This window comes from Carassius auratus, unplaced genomic scaffold, assembly GCF_003368295.1.
Source record: "Carassius auratus strain Wakin unplaced genomic scaffold, ASM336829v1 scaf_tig00021008, whole genome shotgun sequence".
NCBI lineage: Eukaryota > Metazoa > Chordata > Actinopteri > Cypriniformes > Cyprinidae > Carassius > Carassius auratus.
The window spans coordinates 210,381-235,476 of NW_020525078.1; the positions used below are offsets into that span (position 1 = coordinate 210,381).

At 39.0% G+C, this 25,096-nt stretch overlaps 1 protein-coding gene and 1 pseudogene across 2 annotated transcripts; one reads left to right on the top strand and one right to left on the bottom strand.

Moving 5' to 3' along the window:
• Window positions 1–209: 209 nt before the first annotated feature.
• LOC113076703 (delta-like protein A) lies at window positions 210–5,751 on the bottom strand. Of its 2 annotated transcripts, none has more exons than XM_026249388.1 (11): window positions 5,093–5,751; window positions 4,697–4,996; window positions 4,545–4,605; window positions 4,209–4,466; window positions 3,405–3,465; window positions 3,183–3,313; window positions 2,776–2,945; window positions 2,444–2,660; window positions 1,523–2,357; window positions 1,146–1,404; window positions 210–1,027 (listed from the first exon to the last, which is right to left on the bottom strand). In XM_026249388.1, the coding sequence occupies exons 1-11, from the start codon at window positions 5,144–5,146 to the stop codon at window positions 1,022–1,024; spliced, it is 2,352 nt and encodes a 783-aa protein (XP_026105173.1). In that variant the 5' UTR covers window positions 5,147–5,751; the 3' UTR covers window positions 210–1,021. The 2 variants fall into 2 exon arrangements, with proteins under 2 accessions (XP_026105173.1, XP_026105174.1); XM_026249389.1 differs by lacking the exon at window positions 210–1,027 and having other exon boundaries at window positions 1,165–1,268; window positions 1,310–1,404; window positions 5,093–5,161.
• Window positions 5,752–19,306: 13,555 nt separating this feature from the next.
• LOC113076696 (rho-related GTP-binding protein RhoU-like) lies at window positions 19,307–20,963 on the top strand (annotated as a pseudogene).
• Window positions 20,964–25,096: the final 4,133 nt, after the last annotated feature.

Below are 25,096 nucleotides of genomic sequence, written 5' to 3' on the forward strand. Positions count from 1 at the left end.
ACATTACAGATATTTAGAAACACAACTTAAATAAAAATAAATTAACTTAAATCATACAACTCTTGTTATAAAAAACAAAACAAAAACATACAAACAAGGATATTATTCGTCATCAACAACGCAAACTTTTTACGTCAAAAAACAAATTACATACATTTTCTAAACCATAATGCAAAAAAGCGGAGGCTTGGAAGACTGAGTTTTTTTAGTTTTTTTTTTTTATGAGCACTTACACATAGATTCCACTGGTCATGTGACAGGATATGACATCATGTGACACTTTAATCCAGTGCAAGACAGGCCAGTATGGCTGAACATCCACCGTTTTGATGTAGTCCCTTGTACACTGACTTGTGGGGCCAGCAAATGTTGCCAAAATATTGCTAAAATGTTATCACAACTTCACCAAGGTGTCAAGACAGTCAATGGCAAAACAATTTGTGACACATTTATTTTAAACTACGTCCTTAACATCCTTAATGTTTGGTGCAGTCTCTGGGCACAGTAAAAGCCTGTGGGAATTATTGGCGGAAAACCAGCAAATGTTGCCAAAATATTGCTAAAACGTTGCCACAATGCTGACACATTATTGGACATCACATGGCAAAACACTGTGATACTTTACTTTTCTTGTATTCTCTTCTCTTTCTTTACTTCCTTCCTAATGCCATATTCTCATGTGATGAACCCACGTTAAAAACATTTCAAAATGGACACATATTGTCCAAAACCTTTAAAATGGCTTTACAGGTAAATTTTACATCTATATTTGAAATTTTAATGACACTCCTGCCATCATTATCATTTCCACAAGTTTCCAAGCCTACAGGCCACCACTGCCTGTGCCTCGTTCAGTACAGAGAACCAGCTCATCCTGAATATCAGTTAATCAGTCTTAGTTTCTCAGCAGCAGTAGTCATGAGGTGGGACATTTCCACCAGGTTTCGAGCAGCAGCATTTTCTTAGGGAGTTCAAAATGTCTCCCATAGGACACAATGAGCATCGGCTTCCTGCAGGCGCATTACACCTGAGATGGGAAAAGACAACAAAACACCTGTTAGATCGTTCTCAGATTTGAGGTAAGAATGCTAAATGGACATTCTTTCTTTGCGTAATGTATAAAATCAACTGCATGTGACACTCACCTCAGTTGCGATTACACATTCATCTTTTTCCTCCGACATCACCATGACGGATTTGTATTTGGTGTCGACACAAGCCGACGTGGATGCCGATGCCAACGCACATGCTGACTCGGAATACAGCGAATCGGAATACTTTGATTCTGAGTACTTTGATTCGGAATACTTTGATTCTGAGTACTTTGATTCGGAATACTTTGATTCGGAATACTTTGATTCCGAATACCTTGACTCTGAATATCTGGACTTTTCTGATGCATCACTGTAAAGAAAAAAGTGAGTAGCATGTTAGCGATGCATGAATTTGACAGTAAATTGAGTAAACATTCAAAGGAGGAGATTGTTATCTTGGAAAAAATTACTCAAAACACAATTTTTACCTTTTCAGACGTTTCCTACGCTTCTCCTCAAATTCAGAAGAGTCCTGCAGAGATTGGCACTTTACATCCTCGCAGCTCTCGGACAACTCCTTTGCCGCCATTTCCTTCCCAGCATGCTCCAGTTTCACCTCATGCTTTGCCTCGTATTTTGCTTCATGCACCAGGTTATAGTCTGCAGGAGCATGTCGTGTCTTATAGCTCCTCTTCTCCTTCTCTGTTGTCATGCTCAGGTCGTCGTGATCACTGTGAAAATCAATCTTCTTGTTGATGTTCTTTAAAGGCGCTGCCCCGACAACACTTATGGCCAGGTCTTTGTCTCTGTGACAATTGTTCGTGAGGTTGTTGATTGTTTCATTTTCCCCATTGGCGACCTCCTCCTCCCGATTTCGTCGGCGCTGCTGAACCTTCGAGCGAACGCAAACCACCACCACGGCACATGCAACTACCAACAACAGCACAAGCAGGACTCCCGATCCCACAGCAGTCCAGGGAATGTCACCGGCTATTTGGGACGCTCTGTCAGGAAGCAAAAACTGGCAGTTGCGTCCTCCATATCCGGGAACGCAAGCGCACACGTAGCGGTTGTTCCTCTCGTGGCAGGAGGCACCATTATGGCAGGGGTTGTGTTGGCAGCGGCTCACAGGTGAGCTGCAGTTTTGTCCTGTGTATCCAGGTGGGCATGTGCAGATGTAACCGCTGGTCCCTTCCTGACAAGTCCCGCCATTTTGGCAGGGATACAGCGAGCACTCATCCCCGGCACGATCACAGTTCATGCCCGTGAACCCTTCGGGACACTGGCACAAGTATGAATTCACCAGATCAACACAGCGTGCACCTGTGAGACAAAAAGGGAAGAGAATGAGATTTTGGGCCACTTTTGATCACGCTTTTTGATCAGTTCAAATCCCAAATGCAACATACCATTAGAGCATGGACTGGAGGAGCAATGGTCGATCTTTTTCTCGCAGTTGAACCCTGCGTATCCTGTGGGACACTGGCAGAAGTAACCACCATCGGGGTTGTCGGCGCAGCGTCCGCCGTTAAAGCACGGCCCGTCTGCACACGTCATAGCACTAAGCTCACAGTTGTTGCCATAAAAACCAGGTGGACAGGCACAGCTGTAGGTGTTCTCCATGTCCTATAAATGCAAAAGAAACAGGATGCTTAGGACAAGAACGAGAATGAGTGTTTTAATGCAAAAGCATTGGTTTGTACATAGTGTACAAGTCTAATTTACATGTTGGCAAACTTACAGTGCAGCTTCCTCCATTGCGGCAGGGGTTTCCTGTGCATTCGTTGACCTCGATCTCACAGCTGGCTCCTGTGAATCCTGGCCGACAGGAACAGGTGTAGCTGCCCTGACCGGTGTTACTACAAGTGGCTCCATTCAGGCAGGGCTTATGATGTGTGCAGTAGTTTAGATCTGTAACAGAGGCGGACATATGTTGAGCACATGTGGATTAATCCGACCCAAAGCAGTGACACATGGCTGGACCGCAGCTGGACAGCTGCTGCATGCTCAAACGTCTATCCCATATATCTCTTTCAGCCAGCCTTTCTTCTCTCTACCAAACTTCCATTTGTTGCTTAGTCTTTCAAGGCCATTTTAAATGCTGTTCTTTGATCTTTTGTGTGTCTTTTGCTCTGCTCGCTCTCTTACCTTGGTTGCAGAAGAGGCCACCCCAGCCTTCCTGGCAGTTGCATTGCCATGGTTGCTGGCAGGTTCCATGAAGGCATCCAGGGTAACGTATGCACTCATCACAGTAGCGGCCTTTAAAGCCCACTCTGCACCTGATGCACAAAATGATCAAATAGCCTGATTAGAAAATCAATCCTGAAGGTGATTTCAACAGATAATGATGCAAACATGAGATAAACATACTTGCACTCTCCAGGTTTCTCGCAGAAGCCATGCTCCTCATCGCATCCTGGGAGGCAAATTGCTGTAAGGAGGACAAAACACCTGCGTTAAGATCGTGAAGGCACATTTTCTTATGTAAATCCTAACTAGGACATTTTATGTCATATGAAGAGGGAGGTGGGGTCCCTTAAACCTATTAGCAGTCTCTCTTGCTAAAAAAACTAAAATCTCCTAATCACCACTGAAGAATTTCTGCTTAACACATGACAACAATAGGGCACTCACAAACAAGGGGACCCTTCTTTCCTCCCTCTCTTCACTGTGGGTCAAAACTTTTTTTTCTCCCTCCTGTGCTCTCAATGTCTCCGGGTAGGGAAGATAAGAGTGGACAGCTGGTGTATGCGCGGCCAGCGGGCGACAGCTGCTCCATTGTCTGCGCACTCCCGGCAGCTGCCCACTTCAAACAATACCTCCCTTACGCCAGCCAATCAGCAGCCAGCCCACTCTGGGAGCAACCAATAGGACGCCAGCATGTAAATTTATGGCACGCGTGAGATTATTCCTAAAAACTTTCCTCCTCCCGACTGGAATAAATCAAGTGGTGTGTTGTGAAAGTGGGCTGTAGGAGGGAGTTTGAGTGTGGGGGGCGGGGGCATTAGTTACAAGTTGTTTGTAACCGTTAACTTAGTTTTTTTCCTTGCCTTTTCTCCCTCTCTTTTCTAAATAAGTTACACGCAATCTTTTCAAATCTAGGTTTTACGGAAACAACATTTTACGGAATTTTATGCAATGTTTTCTATATTAATATACAATATTTTAACTCACGTTCTGTGCAGTACTGGCCCTTCCATCCGGCATCGCAGATGATTTCTCCACGTTCGCCGCAGGTGAAATGACCGAATGCATCATCTCTGGGCCGGCAGAATACAGAGCATCCCTCGCCGTAGTAGTGCTCGTCACACACAAAGCGGTAGGAGTACTTGAGCTCGGTTCGACCCACGCTGTGCAGGTCCTGAGACCAGTCCTCGCCCACAGTCAAGTGTCGCTGTGTGGTCATGGTACTGATGATCCGCTCTGGGTTTTCTGTGCAGAAGATGATTTTCAGTGATGCAATTCAAAAATATTCATATTAAAAAAAAAATCTGTTATGAGACCACATACCTGTTGTCAAATCCTCTTTGGAATCAGCATGCACTGCTTCGATGATAAGAGAAAAGGTTCCCTGCAATAGCAAAAAAACAGATTTGTCCATTAGAAAATGAGCTGAACATTGCTTCTGAATTACTTCTCAAAGTCAAAGCATCAGCACTCACCGGCCACGTGAAACCGAAATTCATCCTGATGGGATTGCTGAAAGAGCCATCCGGTAAGGTATCAGGCACTTGGAAAGAGTTGGAGCCCAGCACGGGGGTGACGTTGCCTCCGTAGGTGCAGGGCGGCTCTGGAGATGCATTGGGCTGATAATGCTTTAAGCAGATGCGGAAAAAAGTCTTGCACTCGCACTGGTGGTACGGTGTGGTCAGTCCACCTTTACAGCAGTTCTTGTTGCCTTGCACACCCTTCTTGTTCAAAAACTCCTGCAACTTCAGCTCGAAGACGCCCGAGGAAGACGCCTGGAGAAGAAGTAATGTTAGTGAATTTTAGATCTAAATGTGATTGCAATTATAACACCGCTTTAGATGCACACATGAGTGAGAAGTCAATCTTACCTGCCAGAGCAGCATGTACAGGATGGAGAAGAGCAACAGTAAGTAGCGTCCCATGATTAATAAATAATAAATAAATAAATAGGTTATTGAAAGTCTTTGAGCAACTTGGCTGCTCCCAGATCAGTCAAGGGATCCCTCGTATTAAAAGCCTTTTCTTTTCGCTGACTGATTCATTGGAAGAGCCTTGCTTTCAAAAGAGACTGAGCATGAATGCAGTTCCCTTTCATGTCAAATGTGCACAAAGCGACAGAATCCCCAGTTCTTTCCCGCAATAAAAAGGTCTGTCCAAAACAATCAGAGAAGTCCAAAATTAAAATAAACGGACTTGTTGAATTCCGTCAGAATGATATAATCCTCAGAAGTCGGAGAAGAAAAGTTGAAAAGATGCTGGTGTGTATTCTTATAGTTCCTTCTTGGTCTGATTATAAACCAGGGTTCGTCACTGGTCCAACATCCCTCCTCACGTCCTTCTCACGCGGACACTGTGTGTTTGTATCTGGAGCGAGGCCGCCTGCCGCCAGTTTTATACGGGGTGCCACATGTCGGGGTAATAATATGCTAATGAACCACTACCCACAATCTGTCCCACGCTTTACAATGCGACTCCCTTGCAACCAGCCCCTACCAACCAACCTCTCCTAAACAAATCAGCGCTGCTCGTGTGTGCGTAAAAGTGACGGTCATTTACAACTTGGAAGTTTTAGATGTTATATTATTTATCGCATTAGAATATATTTCAATAGAAAAATACGTGATAGTTTTTTGTTTTTTTTGTCCGCTCAGGGAGTTATAAAACGCGTGTTTTATTTGGCATAATTAAACTAATCGAAAAGTTAACTAACTGCACATTTGAGGACAACAATCTCAGTTTACTTCCCTTTTCGTTTCCTGCTTCAGGGAGTCTCCTGATTTGTGTGTAAAAAGCATTCCTCAGGCTAACACTGTGTGTGCGTCAGGCACACTCACAAAAGAATACGCATCATTTGTATGGAGGCCAAATTCTCCACTTGCTTTCCTTTTTCCAGTGTGTGTGTGTGTGTGTGCGTGTGTGTATTGAACGCGTGCAGTGAAAGAGTCCGAAGCGCGCGCGTGAGTGTGTGTGTGTGTGTGTGTGTGTGTGTGTTGCTCGCGTGGCCATCCCTGGGGCGCAGCGCTATTGTGTGCAGGCGGAATAAGTTTGCTCTCAGCTGTATGGTAATTCAAGCAGCACCTGCGCTACCGTTCTCATAATCGGGGGATCTGCGGAGCCCCACAAAAGCAAGCAAATCGCCTCCTTATCGTTCCATTCTCAGCAGCCCATTTAAATAAATATATGTTTGTTTTTCCTGGTCTTTCGAACGTCTTCGATGCCCGACTGTTGTCTTACATTAGAACCAGCTACGATTCCCCCCCCCCCCCCCAAACCAGTATTCGTTGTTTGGAGGGGGGAAGAAAGGGGAAAAAAGTGTGTGTGTGTGCAAAAGAAAAAGGAGGCAGATTTGCGCGTGTGTAGTGGGAGTGGTGGTGGGGGGGGGCGGTCGTTCATTTAAGTGTGATTTTCTTAGGCACAAAAGCTTTTTCGCCTGAGGTCCATAGTAACCAAACACAAGTGAGACAAATTACATCACTGTGTTAAGATATGCTTTGAGCTCTTTCTGTATTTCCAATCCACCAACGTTTAAATGAGCCAAATTCTGACATCATAGAATGGAAGTAAAAAAAAAAATGGATTCCTAGTGAAACTTTGCTGGTTGCAGGGGGCAGGGGTGGGACATTGGGAATGTGCTGGAAGAAGAAGGCATTCCTCTTTTTCTGTTTACTCCCTGCAAGACTTAAAAGAGTCTTACTATTTTCCCCCATCACTTACATGTCTAGTAACTAGATCAAGCTTTGTGTTATACTGTTAAATTATATAATCTAAAACACTTGAATTGCATATGCCATTAAACAATTTAATAAATAAAATCTTACATTCATTTTTTTTTTTTTTGCATTCATTCAGAACTAAAACTACCTGATGACAACACAATAGCTACATAGAAGGCCACCTGATGACTTAAAGTTTATCGAACTGGCGTCACCAGCAACTATAAAAATGCCAACAACAGTATAACAACACTACCATAATGCAGTAAACACTGATTAAACAACCAATAATGTAACATAAAACACACCAGCTATTTTTTTTAAATAAAGTGCGACTAATTCAATATTTTGCCATTTCCCCCTCATAAAAACAGGTGATTTGTATTTTTTTTATTTAAAATTATATATATATATATATATATATATATATATATATATATTTTTTTTTTTTTTTTTTTTTTTTTTTTTTTTTTTTTTCTTGTGTTGTGTAGAGTATTTTTTTTCCTAGTAGTTGTAAGGTAGTTCCATAGTTCTGTAGGCTAATGCTTTTTCTTTAAATGTTTTACTGTAGTATGTTTACATAATTTTTATTAACATAATTTTTGTCATTGTTATGAGTTGTGTTGAGTATTTTTTTTTCTGGCAGTTCAAAGGTAGTACATACTTCTGTAGGCTTTCTTTAAATATATAGGCCGTGTTTGTAGTGTGTTTAGTCTGTAGTAACTCAAGCCCCTCAGCTACTATCACGACAGTGGGACTCGCTTGCTTGTTCTTGCCTTTCTTTGCGCTTTCGTTTTTCATTGATTGTGAAGCCCCTCGGGGGACAGTCACTGAAGGGGGTCTATGGTACGCCTTCAGACGCGACCAGACCCTTACACACCATCTGCCACTGACTAAACGCCTGTCTCCTCCCTCCCTCTGCCTGTGTGTGTGTGTGTGTGTGCTCACTACCCTAGGTCTAAATTGAACTAGAAGCATGCTAAAGAACCTGTAACGGTATGGGCCGGCAGGGGCCAGATGGCGCAGGCGAAGCCAGAAGTGTTGCAGTCCCAGCGGAGTTAGACAGCACATGGGCGGCCGTGGGAACCTAAGCTGGGCTCGCATCACACGGGATCGATCATATGAAGTCGTGTGGGGATCACAATTAGGGGCTATAATGTTGTTTGCGACCTATCGATCGGCAAAGGGGTTGGAGAATCTGATTTGACACGCCACGATGTGTCCTACAAAAACGCGGCTGTAGATTGGAGAAGGTAACATGGATGTTCGAGCAGGGAGAGAGAGAGAGAGAGAGGAAGGTGCGCGCACATCCGATCACTTTTGGGGAGGGGGTCGATCATTTTTAAGGGCGTGAAATGTGCATAAAAAGTAATTTAGCGCAATGAAATTTAACGCCACTAGCACAACTAACTAAACGCTGTAAAGCTCTTATTTTGTGATAAAATAGTTGTCGAATTTAATCGACGTATCGGTCCATCATTGTTTTTATGGTTGCCCCTTCAAACAAATGCTACGAATAGTTTGATTAGTTCGTTTTAAACGTTTATCATTACTAAAACTCTGTCGAGATGCATACTTTTAATTAATAATAATAATAATAATAATAATAATAATAAGCAAAAGCACTTTTGCTAATACTTCCCCAACTGTTTGTTTCGAGTTTAAGTCTTCCCTGCTGGAAAAAAAAGATCACATAATCTGTAATGGTTTTTAACGAGAATTGTCCTGGTTTTAATGGAAACTGTAAATGTGCGAGTTGGTCTCTACTTGGTCACCTTCTTTTGCTTGTTAAATCCTAATGGAATATGTCCCAAAACACAAACTATTATTTTTTTTTTAATGTTTTTAATGGTTAAAAGTTGATGGTTTGTGATGTTTGTAATTGACCATTTCAAAGAGATTGATTGACAGGCAATCGGACCAATCATAACACAGAGTCCGCCATTTTTCCCAACAAACAAATTGCACAGGAGAGTAACTTCGATTGACATAAAGGGTAAGTTCACCCCCCAAATTTAAATTCGTGCATGAATTACTGATCCTCAAATCATCATAGGTGAATATGACTTTTTCTTTCAGACGAATCCAATCGGAGTTATATTAAAAATTGTCTTCGGTCTTTCAAGCTGTTTAATGCCTCTCAGCAGGTGTTGCGTGCAGCAGCCCAAAATAAGTTAAATAAAGCGCATCCATTCATAATAAAAATGTGCCTCACATGGCTCCGGGAGGTGAACAAAGACCTACTGTTACGAATCTATGCATTTTTGTAAGAAAAATAACCATTTTCAAAACGTAATAATCACTCTAATCTAGCTTGCGCAAACAGTTGTACATGGAAGCAGTTCTGGGCGGATGATATAAGACGTTTCATAGTCCTGGAGGGAAAAACAAGGCTTTGCTCCACTGGCAGCCAGTCATTTTTACAAGGTTTGCATTAAGTAGTATCATATAAAACGCTTATATTAAAATGCGAAATTCAATATAAACTTTGTTGATGATGCATATTTTATATAGGCAAGTAGATGAACCCAGAATAAAGAATGCAATGCGCAAAGATTCACACTAAATGGTATCCATTAGAAAAGTAACATAAAAGTCCAGAAATAACTTAAAAATATATAACTTTAGAATTTCTGATGCTTTCTATTTTTTTCAGCAGGGGTAATTAAGACGACACACTAGAATCAGAAATAGTGTTTTTTAGATATATTAGAGAATGTAGTCTACACCACAGCTATAATGATAAAGGCACAGCGATATGGAATCACTTTCAGAACGATTTTTTCCAGATGATGAACGATAAAAACATTGGCACCCAATCAGAATCAATCCTGCGATAAATTAAAGCAGCATGCGCGTGCTCTTAAAATAAACAGATGATCGTCGCTGGTGTGGACGCTAATATCTCTATCTTTATAATTATCTTTATAGTTATCGTTCTAGGTGTGAACGGGCCTTTAATGGCATATTTATGTTATGGTACTGTAAAGATGCAGAAAGAGGTACAGGCGCGTTCATCAGGCTACCTGTGGTTTGTGCATTGTTTCAGATCATATTACTTTGACCAGATGCCCCAACAACCCACGCGCGCCCTGACTCTGACCACGAGGCTCATTATCATGCGCTGTTGCCATGGACATGATGGCCTTGGCTTCACTGAGCTTCTCTCGGAGGCCTCCCGCGGGGATACAATCATTCAATAATTACGCGGGGATCCTCTTATTTGCGCCCGCGTGCGTCTGTTTGTGGGTGTGCGCGAGCTTAAGGAGACAGGCGTGGACGTTTGGGAGCTGACGCTTGTCGCGTGCCTGTGCGTATCAAAACACATCTGCTTCGAGGGCTCCAGGGACTGATGCACCACAACATATCGACCTCTGTCTCTCTCTCAGCATATTGATTTGACATATAGGCATTTTTGACACCACGGTCCTCACGCTAAAGATGTCGATGCTGTGCGCTTTCATCCCACGTGATGATTCTGTTTTTACATATGTATATATATATATATTCTCAAAAGTATTGAGACACATTGAAAATGTCTGAATGTCATTGCAGTAGCCTAGATAAGAACAAAAAATAACTAAATAAATAGTATACTTGGCAAATAATTTTTAAAAATTAAGTTTTTAAACTATAAAATAGTAACCATTAAACCAGGTTATGTAAATTATATTCAAACTTGATACTATTTTAGTTTGATGAATAATGTGATGAACTCCACCTGTTCTGCTCAGACACCTGTGTGAACTTAAGGAGAACCGACTTCACACATCCTCTTAAATTCTCTTAAATAGAGAAATAAAAGCACCATCACTGCTCATGTTCCTCTTTCACTCATAAGAATAGCATTGATGGTTTCATAAAGAACCTTTAACATCAATGAAATCTTTCCATTCCAGAAAAGATTATTTATAACGGAAGAACGCTCTTTAGAGAATTCTAAAAAAAAAACAAACACAAAAAGGTCATCTGAGGAACCAAACATGGTTCTTCATGGCATCACTGCAAAAATCCCATTTCGGAAGCTTTATTTTTAAGAGTGTGGAATCTTTCCATTCCATAAAAGGTTCTTAATAGTGGAAGAAGTTTCATTGTAGATTTTTATAATGTTCTTCACATTTTCTGTTGCACAAAAGGTTCTATAGAAGAAAAGGGCTCTTGAATATTAAAATGTTCTTCACACTAAGAAAAAAATTGTTCTTTTTAGAACCATTCACAGAAAGGTTCTTTAGAGACCAAAATGGTTCTTCTATGGAATCACTTTTTAAAAGCCCCTTTTGAAATCTTTGTTTTTGGGAGTGTTTAGTAGTCTTTGAAAACATCCCAGCATGCATCTTTATGAAGTTGAATGTTTGTTGTGTGTCCAAAATGAGCAGAATAAAGTGTTTATATATTTGTGATTTGATCTCTAACTAATTCCTTATGTTTCCCCCATAATTTTGATGACTTCAGTTTTACTCTAAAGTGTGAAAACTGTAATAATGAAGAATGAATAGGTGTGTCTTCAATAGTACTTCAGGCTTTTGTTTTGAAGATGAAGCCCATCAAAGTTTCTCTGTCTCTCTCTCTGTCTGTCTCTGCTCCAGCATCTGCCCTGAGGATGAACAGATGTAGGCACCTGTGTTTAGGGCTCACACATCCCCCATCCTCCTTTTCTTCTCCCTCCTCAGAAGGGCCCACAAAGGGGTAAAAGAGGAGGGGGGGCAGTAACTATACCCCCTGCTCTATACCTCCATCACCCCCTAACACACACACACACACACGTTCCCTGAGGACACAAGCTCTCTATGAGCCTTTGTCATGAGCACTGTCTTCCAGACAGGCCCAAACAATCTGTTGCAAGATGATTGCTCATTTCCAAACAACGCTGTCAACACAGGTGTGTGTGTGTGTGTGTGTGTGTGTTGGGGTGCATCGCATGCATTCAGGCTCATTTATATGGGACGCTAAAGCTCTCGAGTGTCACATTGGAGGAAACACATGATGCCTGATGGGACACACTGGGCGTGATTGTAGGTTACAAAAGCTGCAGGTACAGTAATCACGCTCCCCAACAGACTTTTGTAACAATCTCGAGCATTGAATGTTAGCGTCACACCCTCCAAAAGTGACCCGCCCTCAACAAAGCCACAGAAAAACAGAATAACTAAGATCAGTCTTTTTAAGACAAAGCTGGCGGCAGGTGTTGAGTGTGTCAGTGGTAAGATGAAGCTCGTGGGAAGAGCTTAATCACAAAAGGACTTGTTTTCCATGCACGCACTGATCCGGAGTCAGCGGTCGAAGGCTGTCCTCTGACATCTCATCCATCACTGCTCAACATCAGATTTGACTCTAGATCAGTGATGCAGACACGCACAGCATGACGCTCATGTTTATATTCACCTTTAAACGAAACAACTCAATAACTGTCAAAAACCAGCCCCTGTGTTTCTTACCATTGTTTAGTGAGGATTAGGGATGATGGATATTGCAGGCCAATCAATCTGTCGGTTTTCAGTAATTCTTTTATCTAATTTTATTTCTATGAATTTAACATGTTTTTATGAAATGCATGCGTATATATATTTTATTTGAATTGATTATATAATTTATTGTTAGAAATTTAAGGTTTATATATATATATATATATATATATGAATGTTTATAATCAATATCTATCAATTTAAAATAACTTTTATTTTATCATACTTTAAAATATCATTAATTCTTGTGATGCAAAGCTGAATTTTCAGCATCATTACTCCAGACTTTAGTGTCACATGATCCTTCAGAAATCATTTTAATATGCTGATTTATTATCAGTGTTGTAAATTGACATGTTTAATATGTAATATTTGAATGCACCTGTTTACACCAGGTGTGGATCAGTTCATTTAGGTCACACTGGACTTAAGTGTTTCTTTTCTTGTCTTCCTGTTGCACTCTAACGCTTTCTCTCTCTATTTTTCCCCCCAGCGTTTCTTCACTGTGCACCTGTTGTGAACTCTTCAGGAATTCTCTTTTACACGTCGGTCGATCACGGACAAACGGGGGTCTTTCTTTCTCAGCACTCAGCCTTCTCTTCCTCCACTGTTTTTCTCTGGCTTTCCTGCATTCTGTCGCTCTTGTGCTCTCTCTGTAGAGGTCTTAGACCCCTGCCCCGTGAGTCTTGCCCCAGGGGAGAGGGGCTTTTGTGTGCCGATGCTCCTGCAAGCTGGACAGACAGCTGCTGTGGAGTGGTCATCTCCACACACACACACACACACACACACACTTTATCGATTACCCACAGCCTATTCAGCTTGCACAGGGAGAAATGCAAAGGCATGGTTCCGTGTAACTTTAATGAAGACAAAGTCCAGCATGCAATGGAGGCCGTGGCTCTGGAGTGACCTGTACTCACACACTTTAGAGTATGCAACCATTTATGAGATAATAAGACAAACTGCAGAGCGACTGTGTCATTTATTAAATTTTATAGAGAATGAGGACTTATTTAATGTGCGAGGGAGGCGTTTAGTGACTTGAATGCTTTTTTGATACTGAAATCTGGCGCTCAAACATTAATTTTTATTGAGCCTTATTAAAACAAATTGCCCAAAAAATATAAGGGCTGTGCATAGACAATTTTCTAATCTTATTCAACCTAGAAATCCAAACATGTTTTTGTGTTTTTACCTTTATTTAAATTAGTTCACTTAAATTTGTGGACAAATTTGTATATTCACATATATTCATTAATTAACCATTATATATATATTCGTTAACCAAGATTGGATTGTATTTGTAACTTTATAATTTTTACAAGTTAAATCTTTTATTCATAAAAGTAACTAATATTTACATATACAACTTTTAATGTTTAAAGTAGTGTTTATTAGTAATATATATATATTTAAAAAAATATATATGAAAAAATACTATAATGTGAAGTTCTGAAAATAAAACACACACACACACACACGTAATTAAACCTAAATAATTTTTGGCTTACTGATTATCATATTTTTCCAATAGGTGGTAAAATGGTTAAGCTAAATTTCTATTTCTCTATGATACAACTTATTTTACACAAAACAACTAAAATTCTCTTCTACTCATTTTGAAAGACCAAAAACACCCATTTAAGCAATACAATTCCAAGTAATTTTCATTAATATAAAACTTTAAATAGCATGTTACATGTGTATTGACCTACATGATGATGACAGCCTCTACACACACACACACACACGCACGCACACACATGTGGCCGTGTCTCTGTTGTCCTGTTGCAGGAGCAGATCTGTGTGATAATGCCATTGTGTGGACGAATCTAATGACGCCTGTTGGTGTGTTATTAAGGCAGCACAGGGGTCATTAGGAGTGTGCGTGTGCGAGTGATATAATAAAAGCAGCACGCAGGTCATTAGGAGTGTGTGTTCAGTTGGTTCCCATGCTCTGAAGCAAAGCTGGACAGCAGGGCTGTGCTTTCACACACACATCATGGCACACGCCTGTTGACTGAGGCACAAAAAAAGTGTGTGACATTGCCGTGCCCTGGCGCCCCTCTGCATCCCCTATGTATTTTCTCATCCCTCCCCTCCCACCCTTATTCTTCCTTTCTTTCTTTTGGGAATCTCTCTATCCATCCGTCCCTCCACAGCTTAGAGTCTTGTGTTCCATTGAGACCCTTCCTCTTCTAATCATTTTTACCCATCAGATGATCCGGCCCCCTATTTCACACTGAGGCTATTAAGATAGAGTCCTCCCCCTCTACACACACACACACACACACACACACACACACACACACACACAGAGACTCACTCACACTACTGCAGATCCTGAGGGACAGCATTGGAAGCATTATGTGTATAGAGACACATCTGCGACAACACACATGTACACATTCAGACAGTGACTCTTAAATGCCAAGGCCATATTTCACAAAATGTAATTATATATTTCATGTAATATGTTTTACCCAATGGCAATAAGCAAGTAAATAAAATTTTGCCATGATGCAAAACAAAAATAAAAAGACAAATCATTATCATTACAATAATGCAGTAAGTAAATAAATAAAATAATTATCATTACCACAATGCAATATGTACCAATATTTACCATGATGTTAAAATACAATAGTTCTCATTACCATAATGCAATGAGTAAATAAATAAATACAATTATTGCCATTACCATAATGTTTAAATAAAATAATTATCTTTAGCATAATGTTAAAAATAAAATTATTCTCATTACCATAATGCAATGAGTAAATAAATAACTATCATTACTGTGAAGCAAAAAGTAAATAAAATAATTATTCTCATAAAGACATTTTCATTATCATAATTCAATAAGTATATAAATAAATAAAATAATTTTCATTACCATAATGCATTAAGTAAATAATAAATAAAATAATTGTCATTACCATAATGTTAAAATAAAATAATTATCTTTGGCATGTTAAAATACAATTATTCTCATTACCATAATGCAATAAGTAAATAAATAACTATCATTACTGTAATGCAATAAGTAAATAAAATAGTTGTCATTCTCATAAAGCATGGAATTTTCATTACCACGATGCAATAAGTAAATAAATAAAATAATAAATATTACCATAATGTAGTAAGTATATAATAAATCAAATAATTGTCATAATGTTAAAATAATACTCACTACAATATTTCAATAAATACTTATATAAAATAATTATGATAACATAATGTAATAAATAAATAAAATAATTATCATTACCACAATGCAAAAAGTAAAATATTTCTTATTACCATAATGTTCAAATAAAATAATTATCATTACCATAATGCAAGAAATAAATATACTAAATAATTCTCATTGCATAATGCAATAAGTAAATACATATTTATCGTTACCATAATAAAATAAGTAAATAAATAATGTTCATTACCATAATGCAAAAATAAAGTTATTATCATTACTATAATGCAATAAATAAATAAGTATCATTACCATAATGCAAGTAATTCTCATTACCATAATCTAAAATAAAGTAATTATCATTACCATAATGAAATAAGTAAATAAATACAATAATGGTCATTACTATTATACAAAACATTTTCATCACCATAATGCAAAAATAAAGATATTATCATTACTATAATGCAATATATAAATAATTATCATTACCATAACACAAGTAATTCTCATTACCATAATCCAAAATAAAATAATTATCATTACCACAATGAAATAAGTAAATAAATAAAATAATCATCATTACCATAATGCAAGAAATAAATATATAAAATAATTCAAATTTCATAATGCAAGAAGTAAATACATATTTATCATTACCATAACAAAATAAGTAAATAAATAATGATCATTACCATAATATAAGAAATGTTCATTAACATAATTCAAAAATAAAGTTATTACCATTACTATAATGCAATAAATAAATAATTATCATTACCATAATGCAAGTAATTATCATTACCCTAATCTAAAATAAAGTAATTATCATTACCATAATGAAATAAGTAAATAAATAAAATAATGGTCATTACTATTATACAAGACATTTTCATCACCATAATGCAAAAATAAAGAAATTATCATTACTATAATGCAATAAATAAATAATTACATTTCCATAATGCAAGTAATTCTCATGACCACAATCACAAAAAATTATTATTATTGGCATAATTAAATAAGTAAATGAATAAAATAATTATCCTTACCGTTATGCAAAAAAGATCATTACCTTAATTTAAAAAATCTTATTACCACAATACATTTTTTCTCATTCTCATTACTGTGATGTTATATGTTAAAATGCTAATAGGCTGTTTTAATATATTTCTAAATAGTTACAATGTGTATATATAACTCATATAAATATTGTATTTAATGCTGTCATTTGTCAAGTCAGCATTATTTATACAGTGCTTTTTAAATTGCAGATTTTGTCAAAGCAGCTTTATAGTATTAAACAGGGAAGTGTGTCATGTCGTGTGTCATATATACAAGAGTGTGTCATATTTGTAATTTATATTGATTTAAATGACTCTGTTAAGCTCATTTCCATTCAAACTCTGTTAAGCTCATTTCCATTCAAACTCTCATTATGCATTTATTTTATTAAAATATTTTTAGGGTGAAATAAGATTTGGACATTTCTTGATTTTTTTTTATGATATTCCCCTACATAGATGTGAACATGCACTGACACAAATATACACCTGTAAGAATGTTTTAGAGGTAGGAGAAATGTGTGTGTGTGTATATGTGTTGGTATCAGCTCTTATCTAGCCATGATCTGACGGTTGTTTGATGGACTTGTGCTCAGCAAATGTGTTTTCAGCCAATCTGTGTGTGTGTGTGTGTGTTGATGAGTGGCGTGAGGGGCCTTTGATGGTGTGATATACGCGTGTGTGCGTGCGTGTGTTTGTGTGTAAGGGAGGCTGCCAGGGTCAGCTCTGTCCTGGGAAAGTTGAGCTCTCCATTTACATCAGCACATGTTGAGGCCTTCTGGTGGCTTCCTGAGTGCATGGGTGGACAGATGGCACAGCTCATAGCTCCAGATTCATTGAGGAGGAGCTACACGAGCCTGATAAATGGAGGAGAAGAAAAGATGGGATCAGCTTGCTATTTTTCATCATAATCACTGAAAGTGTTGCAATTGTTAAGTAGATATAAGGTCAAAACAGTCTTGTTTAAAAGGAAAATTAATATCAAATCACTGGTTTTCATAGCAAAAGTAACAATTTTTACACTGTTTGAGAGAAGCAACCTGCATGTTTTTTTGTGTTTTTTTTTTTTACATATTAATTCAATACAGTTAAACTTTAAACTGAAACCAAGTCTTGGTTGCTCATAGTAATGGCCTGTCACATGTCGCCACATCCTTGACCTTTCACATCGTTTATCACTTGACCTCATATTTTATTCAGGAGATATTTTTGCTTTTGGTGCATCCATCCATCTACAGTGGGGAAATTATTTATTTGATCTCCTGCTGATTTTGTAAGTTTGGCCACTTATAAAGAAGGGAAGGGTTTGTAATTTTTATGTTTGGTTTATTTCAACATATAGAGACCGAATGCCAACCAAAAAAATCCAGAAAAAAACACATTATATAAAGGTTAGAAATTGATTTGCATTTCAGTGAGTGAAGTAAGTATTTGATCTCCAAACAAAAAATAAGTACATGGTGCAGAAACCTGAGGTAAGAAGTTTCTTGCAGTTGGTCATCAGGTTTGCACACATCTCCGGAGGGATTTTGATCCACTCCTCTTTACAGATCCTCTCTAAATACTTGATGTTTCTTGGCTGTCGTTTGGCAGCTTGAAGTTTCAGCTCCCTCCGCAGTTTTTTTTATAGGATTGAGAGACTGGCTAGGCCACTCCATGACCTTAATGTGCTTCTTCTTGAGCCACTCCTTTGTTGCCTTGGCAGTATGTTTTGGGTCATTGTAATGCTGGAAGAACCATCAGTGTTCTGGCTGAGGGAAGGAGGTTCTCGTCCAAGATTTTACAGTACATAGCCCCGTTCATTTGCCTCTCAATGCGGTGAACTCGTCCCGTACCCTTAGCCGAAAAACAGCCCCAAAGCATAATGTTTCCACCTCCATGCTTGACAGTAGGGATGGTGTTCTTGGGGTCATAATCAACTTTTCTCTCCCCTCAAACACGGAGAGTCGAGTTAATGCCTAAGAGCTCAATTATGGTCTCATCTGACCACAGCACCTCTCAAGCCTCTGAATCCTTTAGATGTTCTTTGGCAAACTTTAAACAGGCCTGTACATGTGTCCTCTTGAGCAGGGGGACCTCGCGGGCGCTGCAGGATTTCAGTCCTTCGTAGTGTAATGTGTTACCAAAGGTTTGCTTGGTGACTGTGGTCCCAAATGCCTGAAGATCATTAACAAGCTCCTCCCGTGTAGCTCAGGGCTGATCTCTCACCTATCTCAAGAACATCCTTACCCCACGAGGCGAGATCTTGCACTGACCTCCAAACCGAGGCCGATTGATGGTTTTGTATTTCTTCCATTTCTGAATAATCTCACCAACAGTTGTCTCTTTCTCACCAAGCTTGCTAATAGTCTTGTAGCCCATTCCAGCCTTGTGCAGATCTATCTATCTAACTATCTATGTGGTACTTTTTGGTGTATTTTAGTGTATTACTTTTATAAAGCGAAAAATATTATTTTTAAGGAGTCAAAGATTTGTTTTGGAGGACAACATACATCCTGTTTCCCATTGTTTTCTTCAACTTCTCAGTTCTTTCCTCCAGCTCTGGGAGAAGATGTGAGGCTCAGTGAAACGCAACACTGCGCGCATGTGTCGAGTATTAATCCTCTTACTGCAGCAGATGCTCGTCTGTCAATCAACCTGGCGTGGGTGCGCGCGCTCAAACCTGACGAGAGCGCGAGAGAAAGAACACAGCAGGTGCGCGAGGGATCCGCTGCGTCATTTAGCGATACAGGAATGGTAAATAAAGCCATTTATTGAGCTAATCATGTCTTGACAGCAGCTTGTTTTGAACCACCAAAGTTGCATTTGATTTGATACCGGACAACGCAATTCCGTCACAGGACGAAGCTGAGGCGGTGAATGAAGACAGTCCGCCTCCGGTTCCACCGCGAGCGGCTCCTCAGCGACACTCTCCGGCGTCCCTCGCCGTACCTGCGCGCCGGGTCAAGTGTGTGCTGGTCGGGGTCGCGGCGGTGGGTAAAACGAGTCTGGTCATCAGCTACACCACTAACGGATATCCGGCAGAACACATTCCCACCGCCGTTGACTACTTCACAGGTGAACTCAAAATCCACACTGATTCTAGCGCGCGCTCAGGTGTGCACCTGGTGCCTTACATACCGTTTCATAATACATATAAGTGTTTTACTATTTCAGCTAGGGTTGTGGTGGATGGAAGACCAGTTCAACTTCAACTGTGTGACATGGCAGGACAGGTTATCTATCTGTCTGTCTGTCTGTCTATCTATCTATCTATCACCAGTTTTTCTTGATGGGTGAATGAACTCTCTATCTCTCTGTGCTTTGAATGACAGAGATGGGGGGCAGCGGATTAGCTATTAAATGTAAGCTACAGGATATGACGGAAGAGCGCCACCTAGTGTTAGAATCAGATCATGCATTGTTTTAGTACTTTAGTCCCTGAGATTTCTGTGACTGTCAAGTAGGTTGACTCTGTGCAGTTCTGCACACAATAATAGAACTTGCTCATCAGACTGATCCTTTGCCACACTTACTTGCATTTCTTTTATTATAAATAGAAAAGCACATGCAATCTAGAAGTTTGAAAAAAGTATGCAGGTAGTTACTGCTTTTCTTTGCAATGCATATATTTATAAATAGCATAAAAGCAGCTGTGTCACTTTTCTTCCTGTTTTCAGGATGAGTTTGAGCGCCTCTGTCCACTCTGTTACCGTGAAGCTGATGTCTTCCTGCTCTGCTACAGCGTGGTCCTTCCATCCTCCTTCAGGAGCGTATCGGCCCACTGGGCCCCCGAGGTCCATCGCCTCTGTCCAGGTGTTCCCATCATCCTCGTGGGCACCCAGAACGACTTGCGGGAGGATGTCCAGGTGCTGATTCGACTCGCAGACAGCCAGGAGAACACGGTGAGTGGAGACGACACCGGCCTGTGCGCCCGGAGCATCGGTGCTGTGAAGTTTGCTGAGTGCTCAGCGCTGACACAGAAGAACCTGAAGGAAGTGTTCGACGGCGCCATCTTGGCCAGCATGCAGCACGCGGAGGAAGCGGCGGTGTGGCCGAGGATGCATACGCTAAGAGATAAAACTCCAGATAAAATCAAGCAGCTCTCAGAAACATGGTGGAGGAAACTGAGCTGCATCCAGAGCTTTGACCTTCAGTGACGGAGAACCCTTTGAAACCCCCAAACAAACCCTCTTAAAGTCAAGTCCAGATGAAATGGGATTTACAGACACATTTTACTGTGATGCATTTCCAAATTAAAAAGCATATTCAGCAAGCAACAATGTAGGACAGGATGTGAATTTACTGTGAAAAGCACAATAATGAAAACATGCATTATGAAAGTAAGTAGGGTACATTTTGATTCATGTTTACTTCTAGACATTTTAGATGTGACAAAATTATATTTTTTATTAAAAGGTTTTGTAAAAACTTGAAAGTACATGACAGATCAAATGATAAATAATAGCAAAGCCTATATACTTAAGATATATTATAAAAAATAATAAAGATTTAAGAGAATATTCATAGATAGTTGTATGGAGTATGCTTTTTTTCTTTAAAGAAGTTAATTTCTAAAGGATCATGTGACGCTGCTAAAAAAAATGTAAATATGTGAAAAAATGATTTATGTATTTATATTTTTCTGTCTTGATTGGACGTCTCTTAGCATCACCTGTTATGTGTTGTATGCACCTGTGACCCAGACGTGTTTGTGTCGTTTGGCCCAGGACCTTGCATTCATAGCAGTGGAGTAACTGATCCTGTGAAAGGACTGAAGCAGTCAGATTTGAGCTCTGTGTTACACCTGTGGTACTTCTGTGTAGTCTGGTGTTTTCTTTACCTCTTCATTTCAGCGGTTTACTTCATTCTATTCTCAAGATTATTCATACATATAGTGTTTTCGTCTCGTACGTTTAAATTAGTCTAGAGTTAGCTTTGCATCAGTGAAAATGCACTTCGCCCTGTGGGTCTTGTTCAGACAGCCCTGTCGCAGGTCCGTATGGCCCTCTTTGTGTTACGCTTTTCCCAACGGCAATCTGGGACTCTCACAGCAGACGTAATTACCTCCATCACAGAATGACACTTACTGCAGGCTCTGAGTGAGTCAATCTAACAACTGAAATAACACTGAACCCTTTAATAGCAGTGTTTACAGCCTCTAATATCTGACTCACGGGTGCCGGCTGAAGCTTGTACAGTAATGAGATTCATACGTGCAAATATACTGTTTTAAGCCACCTACGGTTAGTGAGGTTTAAACTCCTGAGCTTCTTCTCAGTGTCTCTCTCTGTCGAGAATATAAAGAACTGAAAAATTCACATTGATTGACTACTAATATGAAATGCGAAACTGAAGATTTTTGTCCATTTAGCATCTTACTGCATTCAACATTTATCAGGTCATGCATTGAATTATAACCCATAACCTTGGCTCTGCTAGCACTGTTTAATATTTGAGCTACAGAAAAGTATGCATGCATTTACTTTTAAAAATGTATACAAAGTTTTAAATTCAGAAATAGTGATTTATATTTATTCTCATGGATTCAAAGTGAATTCACTGCAGCGAGGTGGGCAGATCGGCTCCGGTTATCCTGTAATGGGTCGAGACAAGCCACCTGTGGGAATTAGGCGGCAGATGGAGACTGGTTTTCCCCTTGTTTCCACCTGCTGCAGAAATAACATCAGAACAACAGGCCTTGAGAGCTGAACCTGGGTGATTTTACCAGTATGACTCGCTGAAACAGAGTCTGTGATCATTCAGTGCAGCTGGTATTCTGGGCAGTGACTATCCTTTTTTTTTTTTTTTTTTTAAACATGACTGGAAACAATATTTCATACTCAGCGTATTTTAATACACTGTTATTGTCAATAGTATTCAATGTAAGGCTTTTATCGTGTCTCTAGTAGTAGTGCACTTCACCTGTAGAGGACACTATTGAGTTAGATCCTGAAAATGAAGAAGGCATGTTGTAAGTCAGAGTTAATGTCATCGAAATCAATAACACCAAGTTAAACTAAGCGTCTGTTTGTTGCAACATGTTGCAAATGCTGCAGGATCTTCTTTTCTTCAGTGTCTTCAGATTTGCTCAGTGCTTATTCAGCTGCTGGTTTTTAGTAGATTTCACACTTTCACACAGGTGTCAATGCAGACCCACACAAAGTGGCACAACACTGTTATTATTCATCTCAATGCAGGATCTGTTGGTTAACCCTGTCAAACAAACATTAATTTTGTCAAATGTTTAGCTTGAAAAGTTCTTCTAGTTTGTTTTACTGCATTAAGTAGTTTGTTTTATTGCATTAAGTAGTGTTATTTATAGAGGCTACTATGGAAGTATTTATTAAAATCTTGAATTAGCGTTTGTTTTTGTGTTTAGTTGGTGTATTAAATAAGCTAAATTAATTTAGGTTTTAGTAATTTTGTTCTTTTTTGTTTTTTATTAGCTTGGACACAAGTAGGCCTAAAGGTGATTTGTGTGTGAAACTCCTATGATGTTATATACAGCTATGAGCAGCAGCAGCACTAATACAGACGGGGCAGTGAAGACTGCAGGGGTTCAGCTTCAGCACGACAGCTGCGGATCTCACCCTGATCTCGGGATTACTCCGTTTGCGCTGCTTCAATCCTCTGCCAGAGCAATTCTTCATTTGAATCTGTTTGACATTCATTTCCATTCCCCAAAGACTAGGACTTGGCATTCACTCAGAGGCTTTCATCAAACACAAGTAGTACTGGATATAAGTATATGTAGTCCATTGGTGTGAACAAATGTTCAAGCTAGCCAACGCTATATAAATCTGCCTGATTGTTTTCCAGATAAAGCACTCTTTAACAGACATTATGGAGATGTTTCTGCTCTCTTATAAAGCTCCTCATCCAGTGGACATCAGAAGCTTCTGCAGGGTGCTGAAGATCAATGTGGACAGGTGTGTTACTGAAACAGCTGCTCTTCTGGTTAATGGTCTTCATCAGCGTCTCCCAGGATCTGCTGAGTAACGGGAAGGAGACGAAGGAGGTGCACAAGTGTAACATGAGTGTCTAAAGTTTCATACCTCTGAGCGCTCACAGCCTTTACCAGACACAGCCGGCACAGATTAACCAGCCTTAGATGAGAAAACTAGCAACAAATGTCTGTTTTTAGACACATTATACCTCTTCTCTGGAGACACACAGTTTCTGGCACATCTCCTAGTATTGGTTTTCTGTCCTTTATATCTCACGGACTTGCAGCTGTCGGTGAGATTAGACATTTAGCAGGTGTCTATTTATAGTGTGGGTTAAACAGATCACAATGGCACGTCAACACCTCTGACCATGCTGTTTAACAGCCAACTGAAAACAAAGACATTCACATCATCAAGGCATGATTCAGACCTCTGAGCCGTCTGCTGTCCGTCAGCAGGTCCACACTAAACCTCAGCTGGCCTCAGAGATGATTCGGACCGTGCTGCAGATGCCTGACTGTTTGTGGCATATGTGCAAATAGATGGATACTCTTAGAAACTTTAAGAAAACCAGTCCAAAATACCAGAATGTTAACATAGACACACACAACGGGGTTCAAAAGACCACACTGGAAATAAAGTTTTAAGGTTTGGAAATGATATGATGTCAAATGGATTAGAAGCATTTCATGTGAACTATAGATAGAAGATGATCAGCATCTAATTATGATTATCAGAATATGAACATGATTGTCAGGTTTTGTTCATGCATGTCCACTGCAAATTTATTTGAATTAGATTTCACTCATTTTGTTATGAGTTTATTTTTTTAGTTCCCTTGTAAAAATAAAATAAAATAAATCTTAAAGGATTCCAATAAGAAAATTGTTCTAATTATAATTTCCATAAATTTTTCTTTACTAAGAATTTTTATTTTATATATATATATTGTAACTGGGATCCATTGGCATCCTGTTTAAATCATTCTCTTTTATGTACATTGTCTCAGCAAACAAGCTGCTGCAATGAAAATGAACAGGATAGGAACACAATCCTTTGTGTCATTAAGTCCTGTGGGAATCTTATCTTCTAAAATATGATTTTTGATTTTGAAATTCTATTTAGAATCCTGAACAACTTTCATATTGGAATCCTTTAGGATTCTAAAATGATTTAAAAATAATTTTAAATTGTTATATTTGTTCTAAACTAATTTTAAATTATATAATAATAATAATAATAATAATAATAATAATAAAAACTATTAAATCAGAAAAAGAACACAAAATGACATTGTCACTAGTGGATTTAGACATTTGGACCCCACTGTATTATTTGATAAAACAAAATGGACATTTACAAACTATACAATATAAAATATGACTATGGATGTAAATGTTATTAAAAAACAACAACCATAAAAGATGTTTATTCATACCTTTAAAGTAAGTTATACTGATGTTAAACATATTGCTCTGTATGATATCGTGAGTTATGAACATAATATGGAA

Excerpts from the sequence above, each read along its gene's own strand:
- LOC113076703 (XM_026249388.1), bottom strand. The coding sequence starts at position 5,146 with ATGGGACGCTACTTACTGTTGCTCTTCTCCATCCTGTACATGCTGCTC. Across the intron at positions 3,466-4,208 it reads GGGCCAGTACTGCACAGAAC|CAATTTGCCTCCCAGGATGC; the intron begins GTGAGTTAAAAT and ends TCCTCCTTACAG. Across the intron at positions 2,661-2,775 it reads GCAATGGAGGAAGCTGCACT|GACATGGAGAACACCTACAG; the intron begins GTAAGTTTGCCA and ends TTGCATTTATAG.